This window comes from Ipomoea nil, unplaced genomic scaffold (genome assembly GCF_001879475.1).
Source record: "Ipomoea nil cultivar Tokyo-kokei standard unplaced genomic scaffold, Asagao_1.1 scaffold0981, whole genome shotgun sequence".
Classification (NCBI taxonomy): Eukaryota; Viridiplantae; Streptophyta; class Magnoliopsida; order Solanales; family Convolvulaceae; genus Ipomoea; species Ipomoea nil.
Window position 1 is genome coordinate 318,351 of NW_017617409.1, and position 24,150 is coordinate 342,500.

The 24,150-nt window shown below is 36.5% G+C and overlaps 2 protein-coding genes and 1 long non-coding RNA gene across 3 annotated transcripts in view; all 3 read right to left on the reverse strand.

The window, feature by feature from the left end:
• Positions 1 to 301: 301 nt before the first annotated feature.
• On the reverse strand, positions 302 to 4,328 carry LOC109179931 (PCTP-like protein). Its single transcript, XM_019329409.1, has 5 exons — positions 3,937 to 4,328; positions 3,512 to 3,755; positions 2,308 to 2,466; positions 1,025 to 1,171; positions 302 to 565 (listed from the first exon to the last, which is right to left on the reverse strand). Exons 1-5 carry the CDS (start codon positions 3,975 to 3,977, stop codon positions 437 to 439), a joined length of 720 nt encoding a protein of 239 aa, XP_019184954.1. The 5' UTR covers positions 3,978 to 4,328; the 3' UTR covers positions 302 to 436.
• Positions 4,329 to 20,817: 16,489 nt separating this feature from the next.
• LOC109179940 lies at positions 20,818 to 21,410 on the reverse strand. The gene is made up of 3 exons (XM_019329418.1): positions 21,327 to 21,410; positions 21,157 to 21,216; positions 20,818 to 21,081 (listed from the first exon to the last, which is right to left on the reverse strand). The coding sequence occupies exons 1-3, from the start codon at positions 21,408 to 21,410 to the stop codon at positions 20,818 to 20,820; spliced, it is 408 nt and encodes a 135-aa protein (XP_019184963.1).
• A 149-nt stretch (positions 21,411 to 21,559) lies between these two features.
• LOC109179945 overlaps positions 21,560 to 24,150 on the reverse strand; it is an 11,961-nt gene continuing 9,370 nt past the window's right edge. Inside the window, exon 3 of the long non-coding RNA XR_002054011.1 lies at positions 21,560 to 21,645. This is a non-coding gene — a long non-coding RNA (uncharacterized LOC109179945). The remainder of the gene's footprint in view (positions 21,646 to 24,150) is intronic.

Here is a 24,150-nt window from a genome sequence, read left to right on the forward strand (position 1 = left end):
ACTAAAAGGGATGTTAAGTTTCAAATTTTGTAGTCAAATTAAATTTTAAATTTCAATTATTTAAATTCAGCTAAATTCAATTACACCCCCTTTATAACAAAAATAAATTAAACAAATAAAAAAAATTTTATGGTACCAACACTAGAATAATTTCTCTGAATCCAACTGAAATTCTTCACGTTTTTTACTTTGGAAATGGTAGTTGAGATCCCACCAAAGATTAGACCATTGCCAAGTTGCAATTATATTGTCTGCCAACTTTGGGACAGTGCATGGACACAACTTTGGAAGCTATTACTAATTATATTTAAAAGTAACATTTAAATATGTTTTACTTTTTGATTGATATGTATTTAACTATAATAATCATATCTGATTTCTTCATCATATCATATAAAATATATTAGTTTCCTTTGCGTTTGTACAGTAGCAATAATCATGAATCATGTTCAACAACATTGGTGGGACAAGCCAGCACTTGCTTTTTAAGGTTTTCAATTATCATAACCAATTTTGTATTCAGTCTATTCACGAAGCACTTGGGCAGCCATCCTGCTGGGTCTAGCTGTAATTTCAAAAAAAAAAAAAAAAAAAAAAAAAAAAAAAAAAAAAAAGACTTTTAGTTTGATTTTTTAAAAAAATTAAACAAAATGTTGTGAGAAGAAGAAAAATAAGTAAATAATACAAATTTTATTAAAATCATATTTTGCAATAATTAACTTGGCTTGACTTGTGATAAAATATCACATATAACTAACTGTATATGCCAAAGACCTTGTGCTCAAGCGTCATAACTATGACTCTTCCAAATAAAAGGTTACATGTTTGAATCCCAGTGGGGACATTGATCTTTCTACTTTAGTAGATTGAGAAAGTATGTATGTATAAATAATACAAGCAATATGCAAAAAAAAAAAGATATGAGTAATGTATATAGTGAAAATTTTGTTTACAATAAATTAATATATTAGTTAACATGAGTAGTGATAAATATAATATATAATTATACATATGTATTAAATACCTGAACAACGTAAGTGACCATGCAAGAGTGGTCGGAAAGTTTCTCAACCACCCAGCCTGACTGCAACAGTAGGCCTCGGATTGCATTGTTTTGCTTTGGCTGCAATCCTGCTGCTATCTCTTTTGGAAGAGAAGCCACTGCTACTACCTAACAACACAATATATATCATCTAACATTAATTTCAAAAAAATATATATATTTGAAGACTTTTTGTTGTTGTAACTTTAATTTTTCATGGAAACCAAGAATAGGCTGGGGACTGGACAGTGGCAAATATGCCCGCACGGGCTTAAATCAATGGTTCAATAGGCAGTATTTAGGAGAAGAGATCAAGGTTTGAACTTCGGTGGTAACCGTGTAGGGATTATGTTCAAAGTGGACAAATCCCTTGTGCGCACCGATATTTGGCCCTATCTGCTGAGCCATTGAGTCATCCTAGTTTACATCCTCCAAATACTCTGTTGGAACCAGGTTGTGGGGCCTTGGGATTGTGGATTCACCTTTTGGAGAACCACAGTGGCTTAAAGAAATTGAATGTGAGAAAATTAAGGTGCCTTCAATGAAAATTGGAGAAATATAATGAAAATAAAGAATATTTATACTTATACATATCTATAATTTAGGAAATTAAATACAGAATGAAGACTGTAAAATTGGAACAAAAAAATGAAAAATTGGAAAACAATTTTTATTAAAAAAAAAAAAAAAGAAAGAAAGGAATTAAAGTAAACACAATTACTAGTTTGATAAAAAAAAAAAAAAAAGTTTTAAATTGAAGTGAAGTATAAGAATTACTTCATTCATTATCTAGCTAGCTTTCCTTCTTAACATATCATTATATTATTGCATTAAACTTTTTTTAATATTTAATTAACATGTAGATATTTTTTAATTTATTATTTGATCAATTCGTGATGGACCCATCAATTTTTAAAGACGCAATATATACAAAGTTTCTTAGGACATGCCACAAAAGCAAAAGTAGAGAGTGATTTTAGGCCACCAATGATACACGAGAAATCCTCCTTCTAGTAAGCAAAGTACATTTGATCTATAGTACGTAAAACTTGTTACATTTAATAATGGGTTTTATAATACTTTACTTTATACAATTTTATATTTTTATTGATTGTTTATGAATATAATTAATTATATTTTTATATGAAATCACACTAAATTATTCAAATGTAATGCAAAATTTATAGTACAATTATAATTCTTTCAAATACGACTAATTAAAATGTTTCTGAACAAATTAAAGAGTGCAAGTGCAATTTAATTACCAAAGTTCCATCATCCATATTTTCACGTCGCTCGTAGACAATAAATTCTCTGTTTCGAAAAAGAGGCTTAGAGCTGTCTCCAAACCTAAGGCGTATGATGCTTAGGTTATCTTCGAGATCTTTAATGTATTTGGCTTCTACAAGGTCGCGGTCCCATTGCTGATTATCATGATCCACCCATTTCATAAAAACATATATATATTGTTAGATATATATCTAAAACATCTATTTATCCAAAATATACATAGAATCTAATTCCAACAATGGCCACTTTTTACCCTAATTATCCACCTCTTTAACTTTTTAACTTTTAATCACTAAGGTAAATCTCAAGATCCTTCATATTATCTGGAAAATACTTGATTTAGAATCACTATACCCCAGTCTTCAAATCATGTTGAGATTATAATCAAATAAACATTATTGTTATATATACAATATATACCTTTACACCGTGTTATTATTAATTAAATAATATGATCTAAAACATGATTGTAATCAAATATGAATAATATCGGTATGAAATTTTAGAATCATTAACAAAGCGCACTTTGCACGTACATCATATTTTACCCCTTTTTTTATGACACATTATTTTAAATTAAACTTGCCAAGTACATAGTGTGATAATATTAATTCTTTGAGCTGAAAAATTTTGAGAAAATATAGAACAATTGCTACCCTGTAAAGAATCATCAGTATTTTTAAAAAATAAATCAAATTAAGAGTTAATTATCCAAATGACTCCTTGACTAAAGTGAAACTACTGATTTGGTCATGGACTATTCTTTTGACCAATTAAGTCCCTCAACTTTAAAAATCTTAACCAATTTGGTTCTCCGTCTGTTTTGCCGTTAGGCATCCGTTAACTCGGGACCAAATTAGTAATTTTGCTATAGTCAAGGACTCAAGAGATCATTTCAATCATTACATGCACCATTTTCTCCAAAAAATTAATTATTGAAATGGTCCCTTGACTATGACAAAATTTCCAATTTAGTCCCGTGTTAACGAATGTCTAACGGCAAAACAAACAGGGGATCAAATTTATTAAGATTTTTAAAGTTGAGGAACTTAACTGGTCAAAAAAAAAAAACCAATGATCAAATTGATAATTTTGTTATAGTCAGGGACCATTTTAGTAATTAACTATTAAATTAAATTTGGAAGTGAAAATAAATTTTTGTAGAACTATGAATCTTACCCTTGCAGCATCGATGGCATTAGCTACAGTCATGAACTGTTGAGGAGAGACAGAATTTAGCAGCCAACGGCTCCGGAAAGTATGAAGCGAACCTGTCCGGCGTTTCGATATCTCGACGCCGCCGTTATCTATGGCCAATATTTTCCATCCGCGGTCGCCGGAGTCCGACGCCGACAGCAACTCCTGGATGCAATTCTCACTTGCATGGAACACATATCTCCTCAACGAATCCTCACTAATCGACCTAAAATTTTTCCCAAACATTATTAACAAAAGGCTCATATTCACTAAAACAGTAAAATATATAACCCAGAATCCCCAGGATATATTGTTGGTAAACCAATTACTAATGTAATATTAAGATCAGGAGTTTGGAATCGGGATTAGTATTCACAGGAATACATACATATATTGAACAAGCTTACCATGATCTAGTACAAGGTGCTGGACTTATTGTACTACTCATCCTGGAGATTTCTTGGGAGAATTTGATTAATTGTTATCCTAAAACATAGGAACAAAGAAAGGGAGAAGAATGAATATATAATGGGAAGTGAAAGTAGTAGAATTGGTATTAGATTGTTTTTGTAGAATAATAGGAAGTGGGAGGAGTTGATTGAAGCACATGGAATGCCAGAAGAACTCCCATGATTACAACTGCAACAACTCATTATCTATATCTCTCCATTCTACTTCTTTTTCATTTTTATTTTTTTTTTTTGATATATGAGGCTGCCAAACACTCCATGTGCATCATCTCCCCACACCCTTTGCAGCGCTTTAGAATAAGAGAATCTTTTTTTCTTTTCTTTTATCAAGAAGAAAATAAAAATAAAAATAAAAATGAAAAAGAAAGAAAATGATAGGAGGACAAGACTAACAACTAAAGCCAGACTAATAGGGTTTGGAAGTCATTTATATTTTACCTAAACTTGCCTGGTCATGGGTGACAATAACGTATACACCTTCCCCTATTTTGGTCCCCTCAATCACGTGCCGTGGAGATCACAGTCCAAATCAATGTACCAAACTTTAAATTACTCTTTTATTTTCATTTGATGTTAATATTATTCAATTTTAGTTTCAAAAAGTTAATCGAATTTTTTTTAAAAAAAATTCTGATAAGTATCTATCCAAGCCTACGTAATTAAAAGATGTCTCGTTTAGATTAAAGGCTAAGCTTGCTCACAATCTATTACGCAAAAATCAATTGAGTTGCTCGTATAAGCAATTAAAGGCTACACTCATAATGGAAAATTATTGTGTGGACCACGGTTCAAAACAACGTCGTTTTAATTTTACTTTTATTTTTAAATATTCTTGTTCCGCGCGCGTGTTAGAATAATGAATATTCTGGAGTAAGATATGTTGTATTTTCTGGGAACAACGTCGACAATGATATGGAGGCAGGGAGAGGATGATAGCGAAATGAACTGTGTCGTGTTCGTAAGAACACTCCCTTAAAAGTTATATCCAGCGACTCTCTGGTAGCTTCAAACCGGTAACACAGCGTAAATATATATATATATATATATATATTGCTCTTCACTGTGTAGTCAAGGCCCCAATCCAAAGTGCCTCTGAGATACCGAAGTACTCTGTTCAGTGCATTCCAATGTGCACTACTTGGGTTGTGAGTATAGCGACGGAGTCTATTCACTGCAAAAGCAATATCAAGCCTAGTATAATTCATTAGGAACATTAAAATTTGAATTATTTTGGCATATTCTCCTTGAGATATACCTTCATCCATGTTCTTAAATAGTTTGATACTTAGATCATAAGGGGTTTTAGCTGGGGTCACATGTAACACCCCGAAATTTTGAAACTTTTAAAGCTTATATAATAAAGGCAATTTCTCATAAAATCCCAAATAGAGTAATACTAATCACAAGTGTACGGGGTGCTATGCCACATCTGAGCTGGAGAACTCAGATGCACAGGCTAAGCTAACTAATATCCTCAATACATCATTATGGCACGCCGGCCGAAAGGAAAGACTATCTATCTAATCCATGATCTTCTAGCGCGCTCTGGGATCTACTCGTCTGTGCCTAAAAGCCAAATATATCTGTTCAGCGAGAGATGCCGGTAACCCACTCCAACGCGTTGAAATACATTATAGATAGATATATATAGATATACGAAAATCATTTTGAAGCAGGAAGATATATACTTAAGAGACACTAGTTTTAAAACCAAGAATAGACTCGACAAATAGGATTAAGCACATTCAATAGTTATAACCAAGAATATAAAGATACTAGCATATATCCTATGGTCATAAATCCACTTCATCTCATTCACGTCATCAATCAATTCTTATCTCATCACACAAGCATACTTTGGTGGCGCCACAGGACCAATCGCATGCCCATACATGAGGGTCAGCGCATATAGCTCTGACACGGCCCCGCAGCACCCTGCCTCGTATCGCAATACGAAGGGGTCGATCGCAACCGACCGATGAACCGCAGCTCATCATAATGTTTGATCGCAACCAAATAGTGGACCGCAGCCCAAGAGTGATCATCTGACCGCAGCCAGGAATATGAACCGCAGCTCATGTAAAACGTTTGATCGCAACCAAACGGTGGACCGCAGCCCAAGAGTGTAATTCTGACCGCAGCCAGCTTCTGAACTGCAGCTCAGGAATAACCAATTTGATCGCAACCAAATTGGGGTATCATGGACACATAACACATAGCAAGCACATGCAACTCATATTAACACATTGGGAAAGGGGAGAAAACGTATAATGAAACCTATGCGTGGTCATCCACATACTAGGAATAATCCTAAGGGGTTCATACTTCTTTCACCTAAGCCAACGGGATACCAATTCAACTAGCATGCGATATATATAAGACTCATTTATCCTACGAACGGTATCCGAAACATCAAACTAGACTTAGGCACGATAAACGGAGTCCGTTGGGACACCACGAGGGTCGGGGAAACATCAAACGGGGAAGCCAAAGACCCAAGTTGAGCAAATTCCAGCGGGTAGCCGGTGGGTGGAGGACCATCCGCCGGCTGCTCGCCGGCGACAAGCCTCCAGGCAGCGGGTGCCCGGCGGGCAGTCGCCTGCCCGACGGCTGCCCGCTGCCGGTGGCGTCCTTTCCGGGCAGCGGGTAGGTGGCGGGTTCCCCTACCCCCCACTGACTCTTTATCAAAGTAAACGTCCCGGGATCCGTTGTGGAACCCGAAACCATGCTCAGACACTTTTAAACGCAATTGATGACACCATGTAGACAATTAACGGATCAAAAGCAAGAAGCACACATCCTATCATGATTCCTAAACATAATCAACACCCGAACATGTGAAATTCCCACCCAATTATATCAAGAATAACACAATACGAAATTCCCAATTTGACCTAGGGCTCTAATCATATTTAAATCATCAAAATCATAGTTCGTCTTTTAACATCAAGAAACGTCAAGATTCATCAAGAATATCACATAATCATCAAGAACCTCTTATCATCATCAAGATCATCAAGATCACACATAAAATCATCTCACAATCATCAAGATCATGTCATCAATATCATAAACGATTCATCAAGACACAAGTGTAGAGAGGAGGCCAAAGAAGATAATTATAGGGGAGTTCTTGGAACTTCTTGTGTGGTGAGAGATTATTGTGGTGTGGGTTCTAGGTGCCTCCTATGCCCCCCCCCCCCCCCCCCTCTATTTATATACCTAAGAGTCCCAATTCGGGTCTAAATACTATGGGCTTGCTAATTCTATTCCTTCTAGGACTAGGGGATTGGTTTTAGGGATAAGGGCCCATGGACTATGGTGGCCATTTTCCTAATTAATTACTGGAATTTAATTCTTTCTTTTGGGCAATTGATTAAATGATTAATTGGTTTTAGGGGTCGTAACACGGGGTGTTACACTCTCCCCCCCCCCCCCCCCCTTACAAGAAGCTTCGTCCCCGAAGCCGGTGCGTTAATCCATTCTTTCACCCCTGGACATTCCGTATTTTGGCCTCCTAGTTAGGAACGTGGCCCCACGTATTGTCCTTGCTGGGGTAGACTGGATTTCTGGTGACGTGGTGCTTGGAAAGTTCGGGTCTACCTTGGTTTCCTGCTCCTGAACTGGATGCCCCGCAAGTGCCCAAGATGGTCTCGATTGCTGCCACCCTCTGATCTAAAGCGCGTGTCGCGTGGATTAAGGACGAGAACCCTTCGTCCATGATTTGGTTTTGCCGGGTGAGCTGTGCGAGGATGCGCTCATTGACAGATTCTTCATTTTGTCCCCTTGGGTTTCCTCCTGTTCGTGCGGGTGCCGGTGGGTTAGGCTCGCTATCTTCTTCCTGTTCCTCACTTTCCTCTAGTCCCCCACAATCTTGCATTGCCCGTTTAAGCTTTTTGTTGGAGATGTCCAATCGGTCAACCAATTCTCTTCGCTCCTCCTCGGGTTTAAGGCAAATCTCCTCGAGGGTGATATACTGTCCCCCTTCGGTGTAGTAGATATCGTTGCGACGGAGGTTCTGGGCATTGAAAACCATACCGCTTGCGAGCTTGACCTCTGTGTGGCTCAGGTCTACTCCTTTCTTCTCCATGATCCAACTCAGGATCATTCCGTAAGGTAGACTAAGCCGGTTGCTAGTCTTGCAAAACTCCATGTGTTTTAAAGATAAGGGCCGGTAGGTTGAACTTGATTTTGTGTTTTAGAAGGTAAGCAAAAGTGCACTCCAAACTTCCCACATCCTTGCTCTTGTTATTTGTAGGCAACAGGCTATCAGTTACAATCATGACTAGTATCTTTTGTTCTGCAGTTAGCCATTTCCTGTTTGGCCGAGTGGCCGAGGTGAAACCTTCTCCCTTTCCAAGTAGGTACCCGAGGTAGTCCTTGTACCCCAGGTTTTGGGTACCAATCCACCCCTTTCGGTCGTAGTCTGACACACCTGTGGTAGTCAGTCTCAAGAGCTTGGCCAAGCGGCCTTCGGAAAGTATGATTTCCTTGCCTCGGACTTTAGCGGTGATTTCCAATTTATCACCTCGCTTGACAGCCACCAAGTGATGATAGAACTCTTTCACCAATTCGGGGTATGTATCCCCTTTAATGGTGAGATACGTATCCAAGAGCCCTTGGAAGTTAAGCATGTCGACCAACTCTGGAGAGAATTGGTCGGGTTCGAGAGCTTTACCTCTGATCACGGTGAAGTCGGCGTCGCCCCAAATAGTCTACATCATCCTCAAAACATAAAGTCGATAAGTCTAAATCCATATCATAAACATCAATCAAACTAGAGTTTAGATATCTCTAACTACGAGACTAATCTAACTCGACTTCTTCACACTGCTGGGCCCACCTGAAAGGGGTTTTGCAAGCAACACATAGACAAATAGGAAAACACCCGTTAGCACGAAGCTATGTATAACCATACTCAGCCCTGTAAAGCATTCTAGGATTTCCTTAGAAAACATTTGATTTTCTAGGATTTCCTTAGAAAACATTTGATTTCTTTATAACAATAAGTTCATCTCAAAATCTTCTTTAGATTTATCACATTCTTTCTAGATGCTTGCACCCTATAATATCAGTTGGCATGCTCATATATGTATAAGACTGTTCACATGGATTCATCAACATATAAACTTCTCAAATAATTTAACAAGCAATTCATGCTTACAGATAGGTTCATGCTGATAGACCATATAACAGGTGTTCTCATGCATTCACATTCTCATCACATAACTTGATAAATAGAGCTTCTAGTACAACAAGATAATCATGCTCGATGGAAAATCTTAAGTCAAACTTCTCATTATAAAATCTCATACGATACTCTACTCACATGCAATCTCATGTAATACTATACATCACTCTCATATGCAATCTCGTGCAACAATATAATCATACTTCTTATGCAATCTCATGCAATACTATATACATTCTCATATGCAATCTCGTGCAACTATATACTCATACTCTTATGCACTAGACTAACATGCGAAATAATACATATGTGCGCTTTATGATTTCCATAGGACTAGTTATTATTTAAGACTTAAAATAAGAGCCACATGCCTACACACTCTATACCCATAGACTTAAGAAATTGCATGTTTAGCATAATTACAATTGAACACATATAGGCATGCCAACTTGCAGGTTTCACATATAACATAAATAGTTAATTATCATACATGCTAGGCTTGATCTTTCGTAACTGTGAATATTTGGTATAATCTGCTAAGCACAAAGATTAGACATAGATCCTACACATATGGCATCTAGGCTCACAACATACCACACTACATAATTAAATGTCTGCATCCACTTGTAAATGAGGTTCGCCTGTGTTGATATATGTGTATATATACTTTATAATAATTATGTGGCTATCCGAATCTGCACCCGCATGGTATTTGCCTCTCATTTAGGTACATAAATAATTATACGATCGGTACAACTTGTGATCCTATACGCTAAATCAATATAAAATAATTAAATAAAAATCATGACCATGTGTAAAACTTCTATTAGTCACCCGTAAAACTTACATATTGTGTGTTCATATTCGTGACCTTGTTATTTGGTGCATTTTGTCAGCACAATAGTCAGGCACAAACCCAGTGAATCTATATGTGTATGTGTACATACTTCTCATATAATACTTTCCTTATAAACTACTATACTAATTCGGGCTCTTTACCCCAAAATGGTTACCAAGCTTCGAGGACGAAGCTTCTTGTAAGGGGGGAGAGTGTAACACCCCGTATTACGGCTTTTAATCCCGAATTAATTATTTAATTAATTTCATTAATAATAATTAAAAAGAATTTAATTTGATTAGAAATCCCTTTAATTAATTAATGTGGTCCACCACGGATCGTGGACCCTTGCCTAAACTAGAGTCATAAGCCTATTAGAAATAAAGGAAGTCAACATTTTACTAATCAGATCCTAATTAGGAATCCTAGGCCTACACATCTATTAGGAATAAAGAAAGTATACCTTTACTATTCACATTATGGTTAGGATTCTCTTTAATTAATTAATATGGTCCACCATGGACCATGGACCCTTATCCCTAAAACAAGTCCTTAGTCCTATAAAGAATAGAATTAGTAAACCCATACCATTCAGACCCTAATTAGGACTCCTAAATATATATATAAGGACATAAGAGACACCTAGAAGTCACACCACAATAAATAGCACCACACAAGAATTCCCAAAGGACTCCCCACCACCAAGCCTAGGGAGATCAAACGGATGGAAATCTTAGGGAAGAACCTTAATAGCCAAGGGAGGATTAATTAAGGCTAAGAGGTAACCCATGTCTCAACAAAACCTATTTTCCTTGCTATAATTATCTTCTTTGGCCTCCTCTCTATTCTGGTGTCTTGACGAATCGTTTATGATATTGATGATGAGTTCTTGATGATTGTGAGATGATTTTGTGTGTGATCTTGATGTTCTTGAGGATGATAAGAGGTTCTTGATGATTATGTGATGTTCTTAATAAATCTTGATGTTTCTTGTTGTTAAAAGATGAACTATGATCTTGATTTTTTAAATATGATTAGAGCCTTGGGATGAATCGTGAAATTCATATTGTGGTATTCTTGATATATTTGGGTGGGAATTCGCATGTTCGGGTATTGATTATGCTTAGAAATCATGATAGGATATGTGATATTTGATTCTTGCTTTTGATCCATTAATTGTCTACGTGGTGTCATCAATTGCGTTTAAAGTGTCTAAGCATGGTTTTGGGTTCCACAAACGATCCCGGGATGTTTATTGTGATAATGAGTCAGTGGGGGGTAGGTGGTGGTAGGCGAAACCCGCCACCTACCCGCTGCCCCATTCGGGCGTCGCCGGCAGCGGGCAGCACGCGGGCAAGCGACTGCCCGCCGGGCACCCGCTGCTCGGTTTCTCGCCGCAGGCGGGTGGTCCTCCACCCGCCGGCCACCCGCTGGTTTTCCCACATCGGGATGGTGGTTTCCTCCGTTTGATGTTTCCCCGACCCTCGTGGTGTCCCAACGGACTCCGTTTATCGTGCCTAAAGTCTAGTTTGATGTTTCGGGTACCATTCGTAGGATAAATGAGTCTTATATATATATCGCATGCTAGTTGATTTGGTATCCCGTTGGCCTAGGTGAAAGAAGTATGAACCCCTTAGGATTATTCCTAGTATGTGGATGACCACGCATAGGTTTCATTATACGTTTTCTCCCCTTTCCCAATGTGTTAATATGGGTTACATGTGTTTGCTATGTGTTATGTGTGCATGATACCCCAATTTGGTTGCGATCAAATTGGTTATTCCTGAGCTGCGGTCAGATTTACACTCTCGGGCTGCGGTCCACCATTTGGTTGCGATCAAACGTTTTACATGAGCTGCGGTTTATATTCCTGGCTGCGGTCAGATGACTACTCTTGGGCTGCGGTCCACTGTTTGGTTGCGATCAGACATTATGATGAGCGGCGGTTCATCGGTCGGTTGCGATCGACCCCTTCGTATTGGGATACGAGGCAGGGTGCTGCGGGGCCGTGTCAGAGCTATATGCGCTGACCCTCATGTATGGGCTTGCGATTAGTCCTATGGCGCCAACAAAGTGTGCTTGTGTGATGAGTTGAATGATGATATACATGAGATGAAGTGAATCCGTGACCATAGGATATATGCTAGTATCTTTACATGCTTGGTTACAACTGTTGAATGTGCCTATCCCATAGGATATATGCTAGTATCTTTACATGCTTGGTTATAACTGTTGAATGTGCTTGTCCCTATTTGTTGAGTCTATTCCGATTTTGAAACTAGAGTTTCCTAGGATATATCTTCTTGCTTCAAAATGACTTTTCTTATATATATATATATATATATATACTTATACGGTATTTCAACGCGTTAGAGTGGGTTATCGGCATCATTCGCTGAACAGATATATTTGGCTTTCAGGTACAGCTGATTAGTTCCCAGAGCGCGCTAGAAGAGCTTGGAGTAGATAGATAGTTTTCCTTTTTGGCCTGCGTGCCACAATGATGTATCGAGGATAGTTAGTTAGTTTAGCCTGTGCATCTGAGTTCTCCAGCTCAGATGTGGCATAGCACCCCGTACTCTTTTGTTTAGAAATACTCTATTTTGGGATTTAATGAGAATTTACCTTTATTATATAAGTTTTAAAAGTTTCAAAATTTAGGGGTGTTACACTTAATGTGATGTTGTTTTCTCCTTTTCTCTTGGCAGACAAATTGTGTGGAGAGGCAAAGAAAGAGATCAGAGAATCAAGATGGAATAATGGAGTTTATATAGGGTCCATAACCCTAGGTAGAAAGCCAATGATTGGTTGAGGGCAAAAGGGTAAAAGCTTGCATAAAATGAATTCTCAGCAAAGTCTTTTGGAATGGAATGGTTCACCTTGTATCATGGACCAAGGCTAACTTTAAATACTTTGGGGATGAAAGTGAATTTTCTCAAAAAGCTATTTGGATGAACACTTGTTTAAAATCTTTTTTTGAATTCTCCCGGTCTCACTCAGATCAATTTCTCGATTTAAATCTTGGTACGCGAAGTACCCGAAAACTTAGGAATTTTCGAATAGAATCCATTTTTGGTGTCGAATTAAATTTAAAATGTGACGAAAATATTTTATTCAAACACCGATGGTTCGCAAAAAGTTTTAATGGAGTGCAAAAAGGCTATTTTTCGAAATTTCTTAATACCGGATTTATAAAATGAAATTTTGGGTTGTTACAGACAACCTGTGCATTGAAGTTAAGGTAAACAGAACACGAATAATTGAGATTTTTGTTATTGGTGAATAGGTATCAAAGTAATCTTCACCAAATCTCTATGTGTAGCCTTTAGCTACAAGCCTAGCTTTGAATCTTTCAATCGACCCATCTGATCTTAACTTCCTTTTGAAGATCCATTTGCATCCAACTAGTTTACATCCTTTTGGGAGATTTACCAACTCCCAAGTGAGATTTGACTTAATTGAGTCTAACTCACATTTGATGGCTTCTTTCCACAACGTGCAATCCACAGATCACATAGCATCGTCAAAGGTTTTTGGCTTTTCTTCTAAAACCAATTGACAAACAAAATGATCACATATATATCTCATTTATATATTGCAGTTCATTTATAAATGTTATAAAACCATAGCCAAAACTTTTCTTAGTTCTAAGCCTTTTGCTTCTTCTAGGCTCACAGGAATCATCAGAAACACTAGTCAAAGGAAGTTGTGAATGATCACTTAAAGGATAACTACTTCCAGATAAGTTGTGAGCCACTTTTAAGGGGAATGTGTTCGAAGAAAATAGCATCTCTAGACTCATAGATTAAGCGATTCTTTAAACACATAAACCTATATGCAGTGTTATTCTCAGCATATCCTACAAACACGTCATCTGAGGTTTTAGACCCTAAGTTAGGTCTTTTGAAGGATGGAAGTCCCACCTTTGCTAGGCAACCCCACACTTTAAGGTAATTGAGGTTGGGGGCATGCCCTTTCCACAACTCATAGGGGGTTTTATCAAACCCTTTATGAGGTACTCGATTTAGAGTATGATTTGCTGTTAACACAGCTTCCCCCCATACGGAGTCTGGAGCACCTGCACTGATTAGCATGGCATTAATCATTTCTTTCAGAATTTTATTTTTCCTTTCAGCTATGCTGTTTTGTTGAGGGGTATAGGGAGCAGTTACTTCATGAATGATACCAGAATTTTCACACAAAATTTTCAAAAACTTTGTTTCATATTTTCCTCCCCTATCAGAACGGATCCTTTTAATCTTTTTGTCCAACTGATTCTCTACTTCTGATTTAAAAATCAAGAATTTTTGTTCAGCTTCGTCTTTCGTTCTTAACAAATATATTTTTGTAAAGTGAGAAACACCATCGATAAAGGTGACAAAATAATGCTTTCCACCTCTACTCAATCTCAGTGCTTTTAAAATCTGCTAAATCAGAATGAATCAATTCTAAAACTACTGCAACATGAGTATTAACAGTCGAAAATGATTTTCTAGCAAACTTAGCTTCAGCACATATTTCACATTGAGAATATGAATCAGTAATCAAATTCGGCATAAATCCATGTATTTCAATCTATTTAAGCCAACATGCCCTAGCCTACCATGCCAAACATTTACTGAGACAGAGATATAAGCAGAAGAAACATTATTATTATTTAGACCATGCCAGTTTAGAACAACATCACAATTTGGTTCAGGTCTAGAGCAAAAAGTCCACCACGTAAATACCCCTTCCCAGGATATTTTTCCCCTCGAGTCATGACCACACGGTTAGACTCAAAAACTAACTTAATTTCAGTCTTGTTCAGCAAGGCTCCGGATATTAAGTTTCTACGGAAAGAATGGACAAACAACACATTTTGTAAAAGCAATTATTTACCAGAACATAACATGAGCTCTACAGGCCCTCTACCTCTTATCTCGGAACACTGGAGTTTCCTATATATACTTGTTCCCCTTTAGATGTTAACTCGAACAACTTGAACATATCTTTGCTTGAGCATAAGTGGCGAGAGGCTCCAATGTCTACTACCCACTCTTCTGGATCTCCTACCACGTTAGCCTCAGTAATTACAGTAGTTATTACCTCTGTATCTTCCAGCAAGTTGGCTTTGTTTTTGGATTCTTCATTATTTGATTTTGCGCGTTTCATAATTGCTGGAATTGCTAGAGTTGAACACACAATTGCTATGATCACGTAGAAAACAAAACAGGAGCAAAGATGATTTTTAAAATAATAAGAAATCAAGTACACCGATTCCAAGTTGGCTGCAAAAATCCACAAAAACGGTGAATACCAATATCCTCAAAGCCGTGAGATCGGTTGGATAATATGGGTCATTCATAGAGCCCAATGAGATGAAAATTTGACAGAGTAGATAAGCGACTGCTACGTAAAGTCCAACAAATGTCTTATGTGAAATCTTCTTCTCCACAGTTGGTCTAGCATGTACTGTACAGTTTGGGTTACTATACGTGGATGACATGAGAAGTTATCAAGCTTTTAAATATTGTAATATTCAACCAGCTAACACAACATCTAACTATTGCATGTTTACCTTTGTTGAAGTGAAGTGCATGCAAAGCCAAAACAACCTTATAAGAATAAGTTATAATATTTGTACTTAAAGGCAAAGTCACCACCTGGACAAAACAATTGAAATAAACAAGCTTTGTGGACGAAGCAGAATATATAATGAGGAGTAATTTTACGCTTTTAACTGTTGGGAATTCTGCCGCCACAAATGTTGAAGGCTGGTGACACGAACTACAACCTGGGAAAGCACACAAACATACACACTACTAGAATGTATTTCCGAAGGTGGATGCACTGGAATACACGTATGTCAACATTGTTTGGGAAATAGCTTTTAACTATTGTATTTTCTGGGAACAACGTCGACAAGGATATGAAGACAAGGAGAGGAAGATAGCGAACTGAACTGTGTCATGTTCGTAAGAACACTCCCTTAAAAGCTATTTTTGGCGACTCTCTGGTATCTCCCGACCAGTAACATAGCGTAAATATATATATGCTCAGACAATAGAGGTTGAAGATTTAGGAATGCAGTGTTTAGGGGTGTCTTTTCACTGTGTAGTGCTACTACTTTTATACAGAAGGAACCACACTAATGACGCAGAGGTAGGATCATAGGAGGCATAAAAATAAGATCAAGTTGAATTTCTCCATGATGAACCCACGATCACTCCTAGGACAAGAAGAAGTCTGTGCCCATGAAATTAGGCAAAGTGAAATAAATCACTTTTCTAATAAATGTCTACCAACAAGATAATGTATTTATGAGTTAGAATAATGTACACTACTGCATAACATAGCTACTATGACGTTTTTTTTTACACATACACGACAATTTTTGAAGTGTCGCGTAAGTGATTGACATTGTAAAGAAATACTTTCTACGACAGTTTTTCGGAACCGCTGTGTATGTTACATATATACGGCGGTTAAATAACCACCGTATAATCATAAACATATACGCCGTACTAATGAATTTTTTTAAAAAAATAAAAAATAAAACCGCCGTATAAAGTATTTACGATATATATATATATATATATATATATATATATATATATATATATATATATATATATATATATATATATATATATATATATATACTTAGGATCAGGTGAGACGATCACCTTATCCATATGAGATCGTGAGATCGAATCCAGAACATCCATTCTTAAAAAATTAATAGTTACGATTTAAGTTTTTTCTCTCATTTTAATTAATATAGAATTAATTGAGAGGGGTGATATAGTAATTGGGCTAGAATTTTAATTTGTTTTAGAATCAATGTGTAATCTTTATCATATTTGTAGGAATTGTAATCATGATAGGTAAGCATCCAAGAATCCGGTACTGGAAAATCCAAAATCGACGACTTTGAATGTAGGCGCACAAAAATGTAGATGGCGAATCAAGGTTAGTGTTTTTTTTAAGAAGATAATTGTTACGGTGTGTTTGTGGCCGAGTCCGTGTACAAAGCGATGGTGTAGTGTGTGCAGGCTGGGAACGTACTGCATTTTTTCAAATCGTCTGGTGGTGCACTGCTAGACCATGGCAGCTGTAGTTCGTGCTTCATCGACTGGGTAAATAGATGATGACACAGAACCACTGAAGGTGTGTGCATGGTTGCGCACATACGGTAGCACACGTTGACTATTGCGTTACTTTGTAACCACGTGTGCACCACTAAAAATTACTCAATGCACCTGGGATATGTAGTTAGTGCAACGGGTGTCGAGACTATTACGTATGTGCGTGTCGTTGATGTTCGCATTAGTGGAATGGGGGTGTGGGGGTCCAGGAGGTGACAGTCACAAGTGTCAGCTCACATGGTGCGTTGACACATGGTGTGAGTGGTGTCGTCATACTATTGTGCAATTGCTGTGGCATAAACTATGGTATGTGGTAGTAGAGTAACACAACTTAGTCCTAACAACAAGACTTTACAGCACGGGGTGGGTGGGTGTTTGACTATTTGTGCAAAGACGAACCATGGCGTGTGCCGTTTACTATGTCGTGATGCTTAGTGTTAAACTTGAATTGATACTATTTTAGAAAAAATGCAAGTAGTAAGGCATATGGCAGCTAGACGAAAACTTGTTACAGAATTCTATGTTTCTTTTTAATTTCCCCAAACAATAAATTGTCAACGATGTAGCTGTATTTATAAAATCTACAAGTATAGTGGAATCAAAATATGTGTGCATACATGGTTTTTTGTGTGTGCACGATCAACTACAAGATGTGCACTTCAGCGCAAAAGTGTGTACATCTGTGCTTTTCTTGAATACCTACCTATTCCTAGGACTTTTGTAATGAACCTGGTCATAAAATTATTAGTGCTATAAGTGTAAAGATAAATTCTACGAGTAAAGTGATATGCATAATTGTATGCATTAGTGTGTGCATCGTAAGAGACAACATGTGAACATTAGATCAATAAACAATGCAGTGATACAAATGTGTTAATGAAACAAAGCGGTGAAAATGTATGCGCAAGCTGTGAACGCACAAAAGGGTAAGCATTGTGTGCATGTGAAATATGAAGCATTATAAATGTATTAGGAAAATGTACGAGTGTATTGTAGAGGGAACCATAACAATTTGCAGGCGTGAGGTTTAGTATGTGCAACTTAGTTAAGAAATATATGTTTTCTTATGAAAATTTTATCAACATATGTTTTGCCATGTGCATTATGACACAGTAATCTGCAAACACCCTGATACGTATATACACACAAACCACCATCGTTCGTGTTTGCTATTCAAATCAAGACTTTTGTTTTTTGGAAACCTACCATTGATATAAAAATACTACCATCATATGTTTTTATGAAAATTCTATCAACATATGTTCTCCTGTGTGCATTACGACACAGTAATCTGCACACACCCTAATACGTATATGCACAAACTACCACCGTTCATGTTTGCGATTCATATCAGGACTTTTGGTTTTTGGAGACCTACCATTGATATAAATCCTATAATTATGGAAAATATTGTCTGACAATTATAATCCAATTAAAAGAAGAAACCAAAATTACTACGTCACGCCTATTCCACTACTGGAAAAATGCATTTTTTCGACCACCAAAAAGTGGTCGGAAAAGGGTGATTTCCGGTTGGAAATACAGTTTCTGACCAACTTACCGACCACTTTATGGATTCGGTAAAAAGGCCCACGGTATTAACGACAACTAGTCAAGGTGGTCGGAAATACTGACTTTCTTTTTTAGGACATCAGAACTAATGGTTGTCGAATAAGAAGAGCATATTTCCTACCACCGATGGTCGGTAAGATTTACAAAGAAAAAATTAAAATTTGTGTTACCGACCACTACGGTGGTCGATATGGTTTACTAACAAAAAAAAAATAAAATTTAAAATTCTACAAATATCAAATGAATTTGACCTGTTACAATTAAAATTCAAATTTCAGCACTATAATATTAAATTCTACAATACAATTAACAATTTAGGGAAATCAAACAATAATCAATCATTTAAATCAAGGTGTAGCAATTGTTTCACCATCAAAAACACATTTGTCAAAATATTAGCTAAACATGCCAATAAGGTTGTAGCAATTGTTTCACCATCCAAAATACATGTTAAAAACATTCAAATATTGCACTATCTAATCTTTATCAGAGTGGGGGGATAGTGTATTATCATCGGACTAACCGGAGGGGGGTTGTGTATCATTATTACTGCGAATACCATCCAAGTTAGGACTACTAAGATGTGGACTAAAGTGGGCAAATGGTGATTCCATTTTCTGGACAGTCTCACATATACTACAGTATTGTTCTTCCATATCCTTTTGCTTTTGATGCATTACTTGATTCTGATCTTCTAATTGCTTAATTCGAGCCTCGCAAGATGCATGTGAAGTTGATGGCCCAATCTTTGATTTCCGGTGTATCGTAGCCTCTGGGAAGTAATGTTGGATATCCGACCCAAATCCTGAAACGAACCCCTCTTTTCCTCACGCCACCAGTAGCCTTCAACCACACTGCTATTTCTATCATTTCTGGTTGCTTTTGCTTCAAGTCAGTCACAATTTCTTGAAAAAAAAAAAAAAAAAAAACTAATGATTTGAAGCTAAATATTTATGCATACACTGTAGATGGTAAGCAGTTTCATCCTATGTTAAGCAAAACAGAAACTCACATTTATCATATATTTATGCATACAGTGTAGTGTAGATATTTAATTAGCATGTAAAACTCAATGGATCCTTGGGCAGTTTAGTGAAACTCAAACACGGATCTATAATTTCATAATATAAAATTATTTATAGTGCTAAAAAAGGTTGGAAAAGGAGTAGCAGTGGTTAAATTTACAGAATATGGTATTTCTCACATTTTGCTTAACATGGGTGCATTTAGGATATACTCACTGAGCTTCAAAAAGAAACATTGAATGTTACATATCCTGAGTTGCAACATTGAATATAATTAATAATTGTAAAAGAAACATTGAAAACTTTACTGCAATATTAAATTTGCAAAACAGAACCATTGAAAAGAAACATATAATTAATACAGAAATATTCAATTAAAGCAACATTGAATAGGGAATTTTACAATTACTTGTTGCGCTCTTCGGCATACATATCCTCTTCCTCGTTTAAGTGTGTGTGTAGCATTGAATAGTTCTGTATAAGTAGGTTCCTTTCCAAGCTTGTCTTTCTATTCAACAATAGTAGAAATAATACTTAATATAAATTTAATATAAATTTTCTTTCTATTCAAAAATAGGTATCAATTGATTGTATATAACTTACTAGTCTTCTTCTATGTTCGGTGATAGGGATAAAACCTGCAGTCTGTAATGATGGACCAATTCCTCCACAATCTGAATTCCTATTACGCTTATTCTTCTCAGTTGTCTTCTTGAATTCATTGTTGTTCCATATGACATGGTATTGGGCCAATACAGGATCATATATCCATCCTGGTATTCTATCTCCTGATGCCAATCTTGTGCGCACATCACTTAACGCGTCAGCAAACAATTTAGCAGGCCTTTTCTCAAATATCATTCGAACAATATCCTCGTCATTAGGATCTCATTCATGTCGTTTCTGAAACAAAAAAAAAAAAAAAAAATAGCCTTTCAGCAGCCTCTTTTTACAAATATTATGCCAAATGTATAATGCTTTACCTTGAATTCATTAAATCAAACATCCTTAAGATGTTGAGGAGCAGTTTTAAAAGTGTTAACTGCCTCGGGGAATATCCGCTTAATGCAAGGCTATTACTATTACTTGTGCCATATGACTATTACTTGTGCTTGGACCAGTTGATATTGTACGCTCTGAATCAGTATCATGTAACTCTCGTCGCACAATGTTCGGTGGCGTAGGAATCATTAGTATTTGCATATGATCTTCTTCTAAAATAGCCATTGATGGAGGTTGCAATATCAGATCTTCAGATTGTGGAAGAGCAATTCCTTTACCCTTGCGTTTATTGTTATGCTGAGACATCAGGGTGCTATCATGCTGCTATAAAAATTTAAAAGTTTCATCAATTAACTACAAAATTGTCATGATGCCACAAAAATGTCAAAACAAACTTACCTCAAAATCTTGATGTTCCAAATCTTGAGCTTCAGATTTTCTTCCCTGCATAGAAGACCTCTATTCATTATAAAAAGGGTACGGTTAATTAACTATCAACTCTATTCATTAGTAACAAGGTTAAATATGCACAATAACTTAAACAACAAATAACTAAGAGACAATAATACCTTAAATTTCTTCTTTCTTCTTCTCGTATGTTTTCTTTTAGTACGAGCCTTTGCAACAACTGGAATTTTTCCATGTTTTGCCATTGTACTAGATGCAACCTCAAGTCTTGAGGTCTAGATTCCAAACAATATGAACTCTTTACAACAAAGGAAAAATATTGTCAACTTCTCATATGTTTTGTTTTAATAATTGATTAGAGTAGTGGCCATGATAGATAACTAACAAAGAATCAACATAGCTTATAATTCTTTTCCCAAGAAAAAAATAGCCCAGGACACAGCATCAATTACTACAGTGCTGCCAACAACATGGAAGCTGCTAGAAGTCATTGTTTCCAAAGATGATGAAATGTTATTGCATTATGATCATAACATTAAGTCAAACTATTACTAGAAATCATTGTTTCCAAGTAGATGTTACTTATCATGTTCTAGCGTTATTGTACATGAGAATAATGCACCAAGATGATCAAATTGAAAAGTTACTCCAAGGTTGAGACAACTAAAACAGTTTGAGAGAAAGCTATGGAGAGAGATTATACCAGTGTCCTCCGGGAAGTCATAAACCTTGTCATTGGCCAATAGTGTAGAACCAAAAACCTCCTTTTTTCCAAGATAATCTCCTGTCTCAGCTTCCAATATAATCCCTTCTTCCTCCCCAATGTGTCTTGCAACAAATTCACTGAACTTTATCTGCAGCACAATGGGGAATCCTTGACCAAGACTATGTGGTCTAATGGTACCCGGGTTGGACTTCCATTTGGAAGGTTGTGAGTTCAAGCCTCAGTGAAGGCGTTATTGGCTCTTTGTGTTTCAGTAGGTTGAGAAAGTAACAGATACTACATTCTAATAGAGTGGCTCTTTGTGTTTCAGTAGGTTGAGAAAGTAACAGATACTACATTCTAATAGAGTAAGAATCCTTTACTGCCTTCAAATAGTTATTTTGTTAGTTTAAGCAAGCTATATGTACTATAGAGAACTTTGACCAGACAGCATAATTAATAAAGAAGATAATGACTCATCACTCGTCATTGGATTTCATTTAAATTTTATACAGAGTAGAAAAAAGCCATCACCTCAGAGGCACCGCCCGCTCCTGAGGTACTTGCTTCAGGACTACTTGATGTTTATACAGGTCCTGGACAAACTATTGTTACCTTAATCCCTTTCCTACAAAGCTGCAACAGAAACAGAACCAGGTAAATATAAAGAATACAAAATGGCAATAATAATGATGCTGAAATTGAACAACCATTTCATTTGAGTAGAACATCTATAGACACGTATCATATTGGTCTCGGACATGAAGACACAATTTCTAAAGTAAGAACATGACATCACTATCATATGTTTGTTATTTTTATTTTCTTAAGGTTAGAATTAGCAAGTGGTCATTTACCCACCCATTCATCATATGATTGTCATTTCAAATACTAGAATAGAAACGCAATTGTTGTGTCTTGCATGCATCCCCATTCCTTGAACATGTTTGATGCATTGGTCAAGTACTCAAGTCAGCATAATTCAACTAAATCCTACCAACATATAGTATTTAAAAGAAAGTTAATCAAAAGAAACATAGCTATCTTGCTAAACACCATGTGAACTTGAAGTAGGTACAATTAACAACAAAATGTATAGTTAGTGTCATCACCAAATAGTAGCGTTCATGATAAACAGGCATTATTAAGTCAACAGACATTCTTTCTTTTGGTTTACTCCAGTTTCATTGTTAAGATGGGTTGTGGTGGCTCTAGGTAACATTTGAGTGCAGGTTATTAACTCTGTCAGTTCACCAATAGAGGAATTTGAACTCAGATTTGCAGAACTTGATTTAAAAGCAGCAATTAAATAACTAAAACTAAATAAACCTGCTTACAAAGGTAAAAGGAGGAGTGTAGGACTGAAATTATAGCAGCAGTAACTGTGAAAAAGCTTAAAGTATATGAAATTTAGATTTCTCTTCTTCCTTAGGGTATGAAAATTATGAATCTAGACTTTGTATCAAAAAAAAATATAGAAAAATAACAATGTATATTTCTTAATATCTACTCAGAAACCCTAAACAGAGACTAAATTTAGTAGACTTAATATATAGCATTGAAAATTTGAAATGCAATTACCTTCTGGTTGAGATGCGGATGAAGATGTGGGACTCCGCAGCTTTAGCTTGAAATGACTCCGTTGATGACTTAGTTGAGGTGCGACTCAGTTGAGGATGGCGACTTCATAGCTTTAGCTTGAGGTACGACTCAGTTGAGGATGGCGATGACTCTGATCCGTAGCTTTGGCTTGAGGATAGCGATTCCGTAACTTTAGATGCGAAGAGGATTTAGCGACAACTCCGCCAAGGGAATTTAGGGATGATTCATTTCTCAAAATTTCAAAATTAATTACACCTTCAATATCTTCCCGTATATAGCCAAGTAGCCAACATGCCTTTTATTTATATTAAATAATAATAATTATTATAATTATTTTATTTATTTACACACTTACACATTAGTTATTATTATTCACTACTTTTTCATCATCAGAATATCCACCTTCTTCTCCTCAAATTGCTCATTCTCTTCTTCACTATATTCTTCTTCAAACCCTTCACTATCTTCTTCCAACCGTTCTTGTCTAACCGGGGGTAATTGCACTTCATCTATTTGTAATGGTTCGTGTACTAAGTTTGTGACTTCTTCTTGAGTTAAAACTTCACCATATCTCTTCAAAGGCATGCCATCTTGCTGATAAGTTTCACTATTACTATAAGCTTTGTCGATAGTTCCTCTAGGACGCACATTCAATACCACCAACTAATTTACTTTCTCCT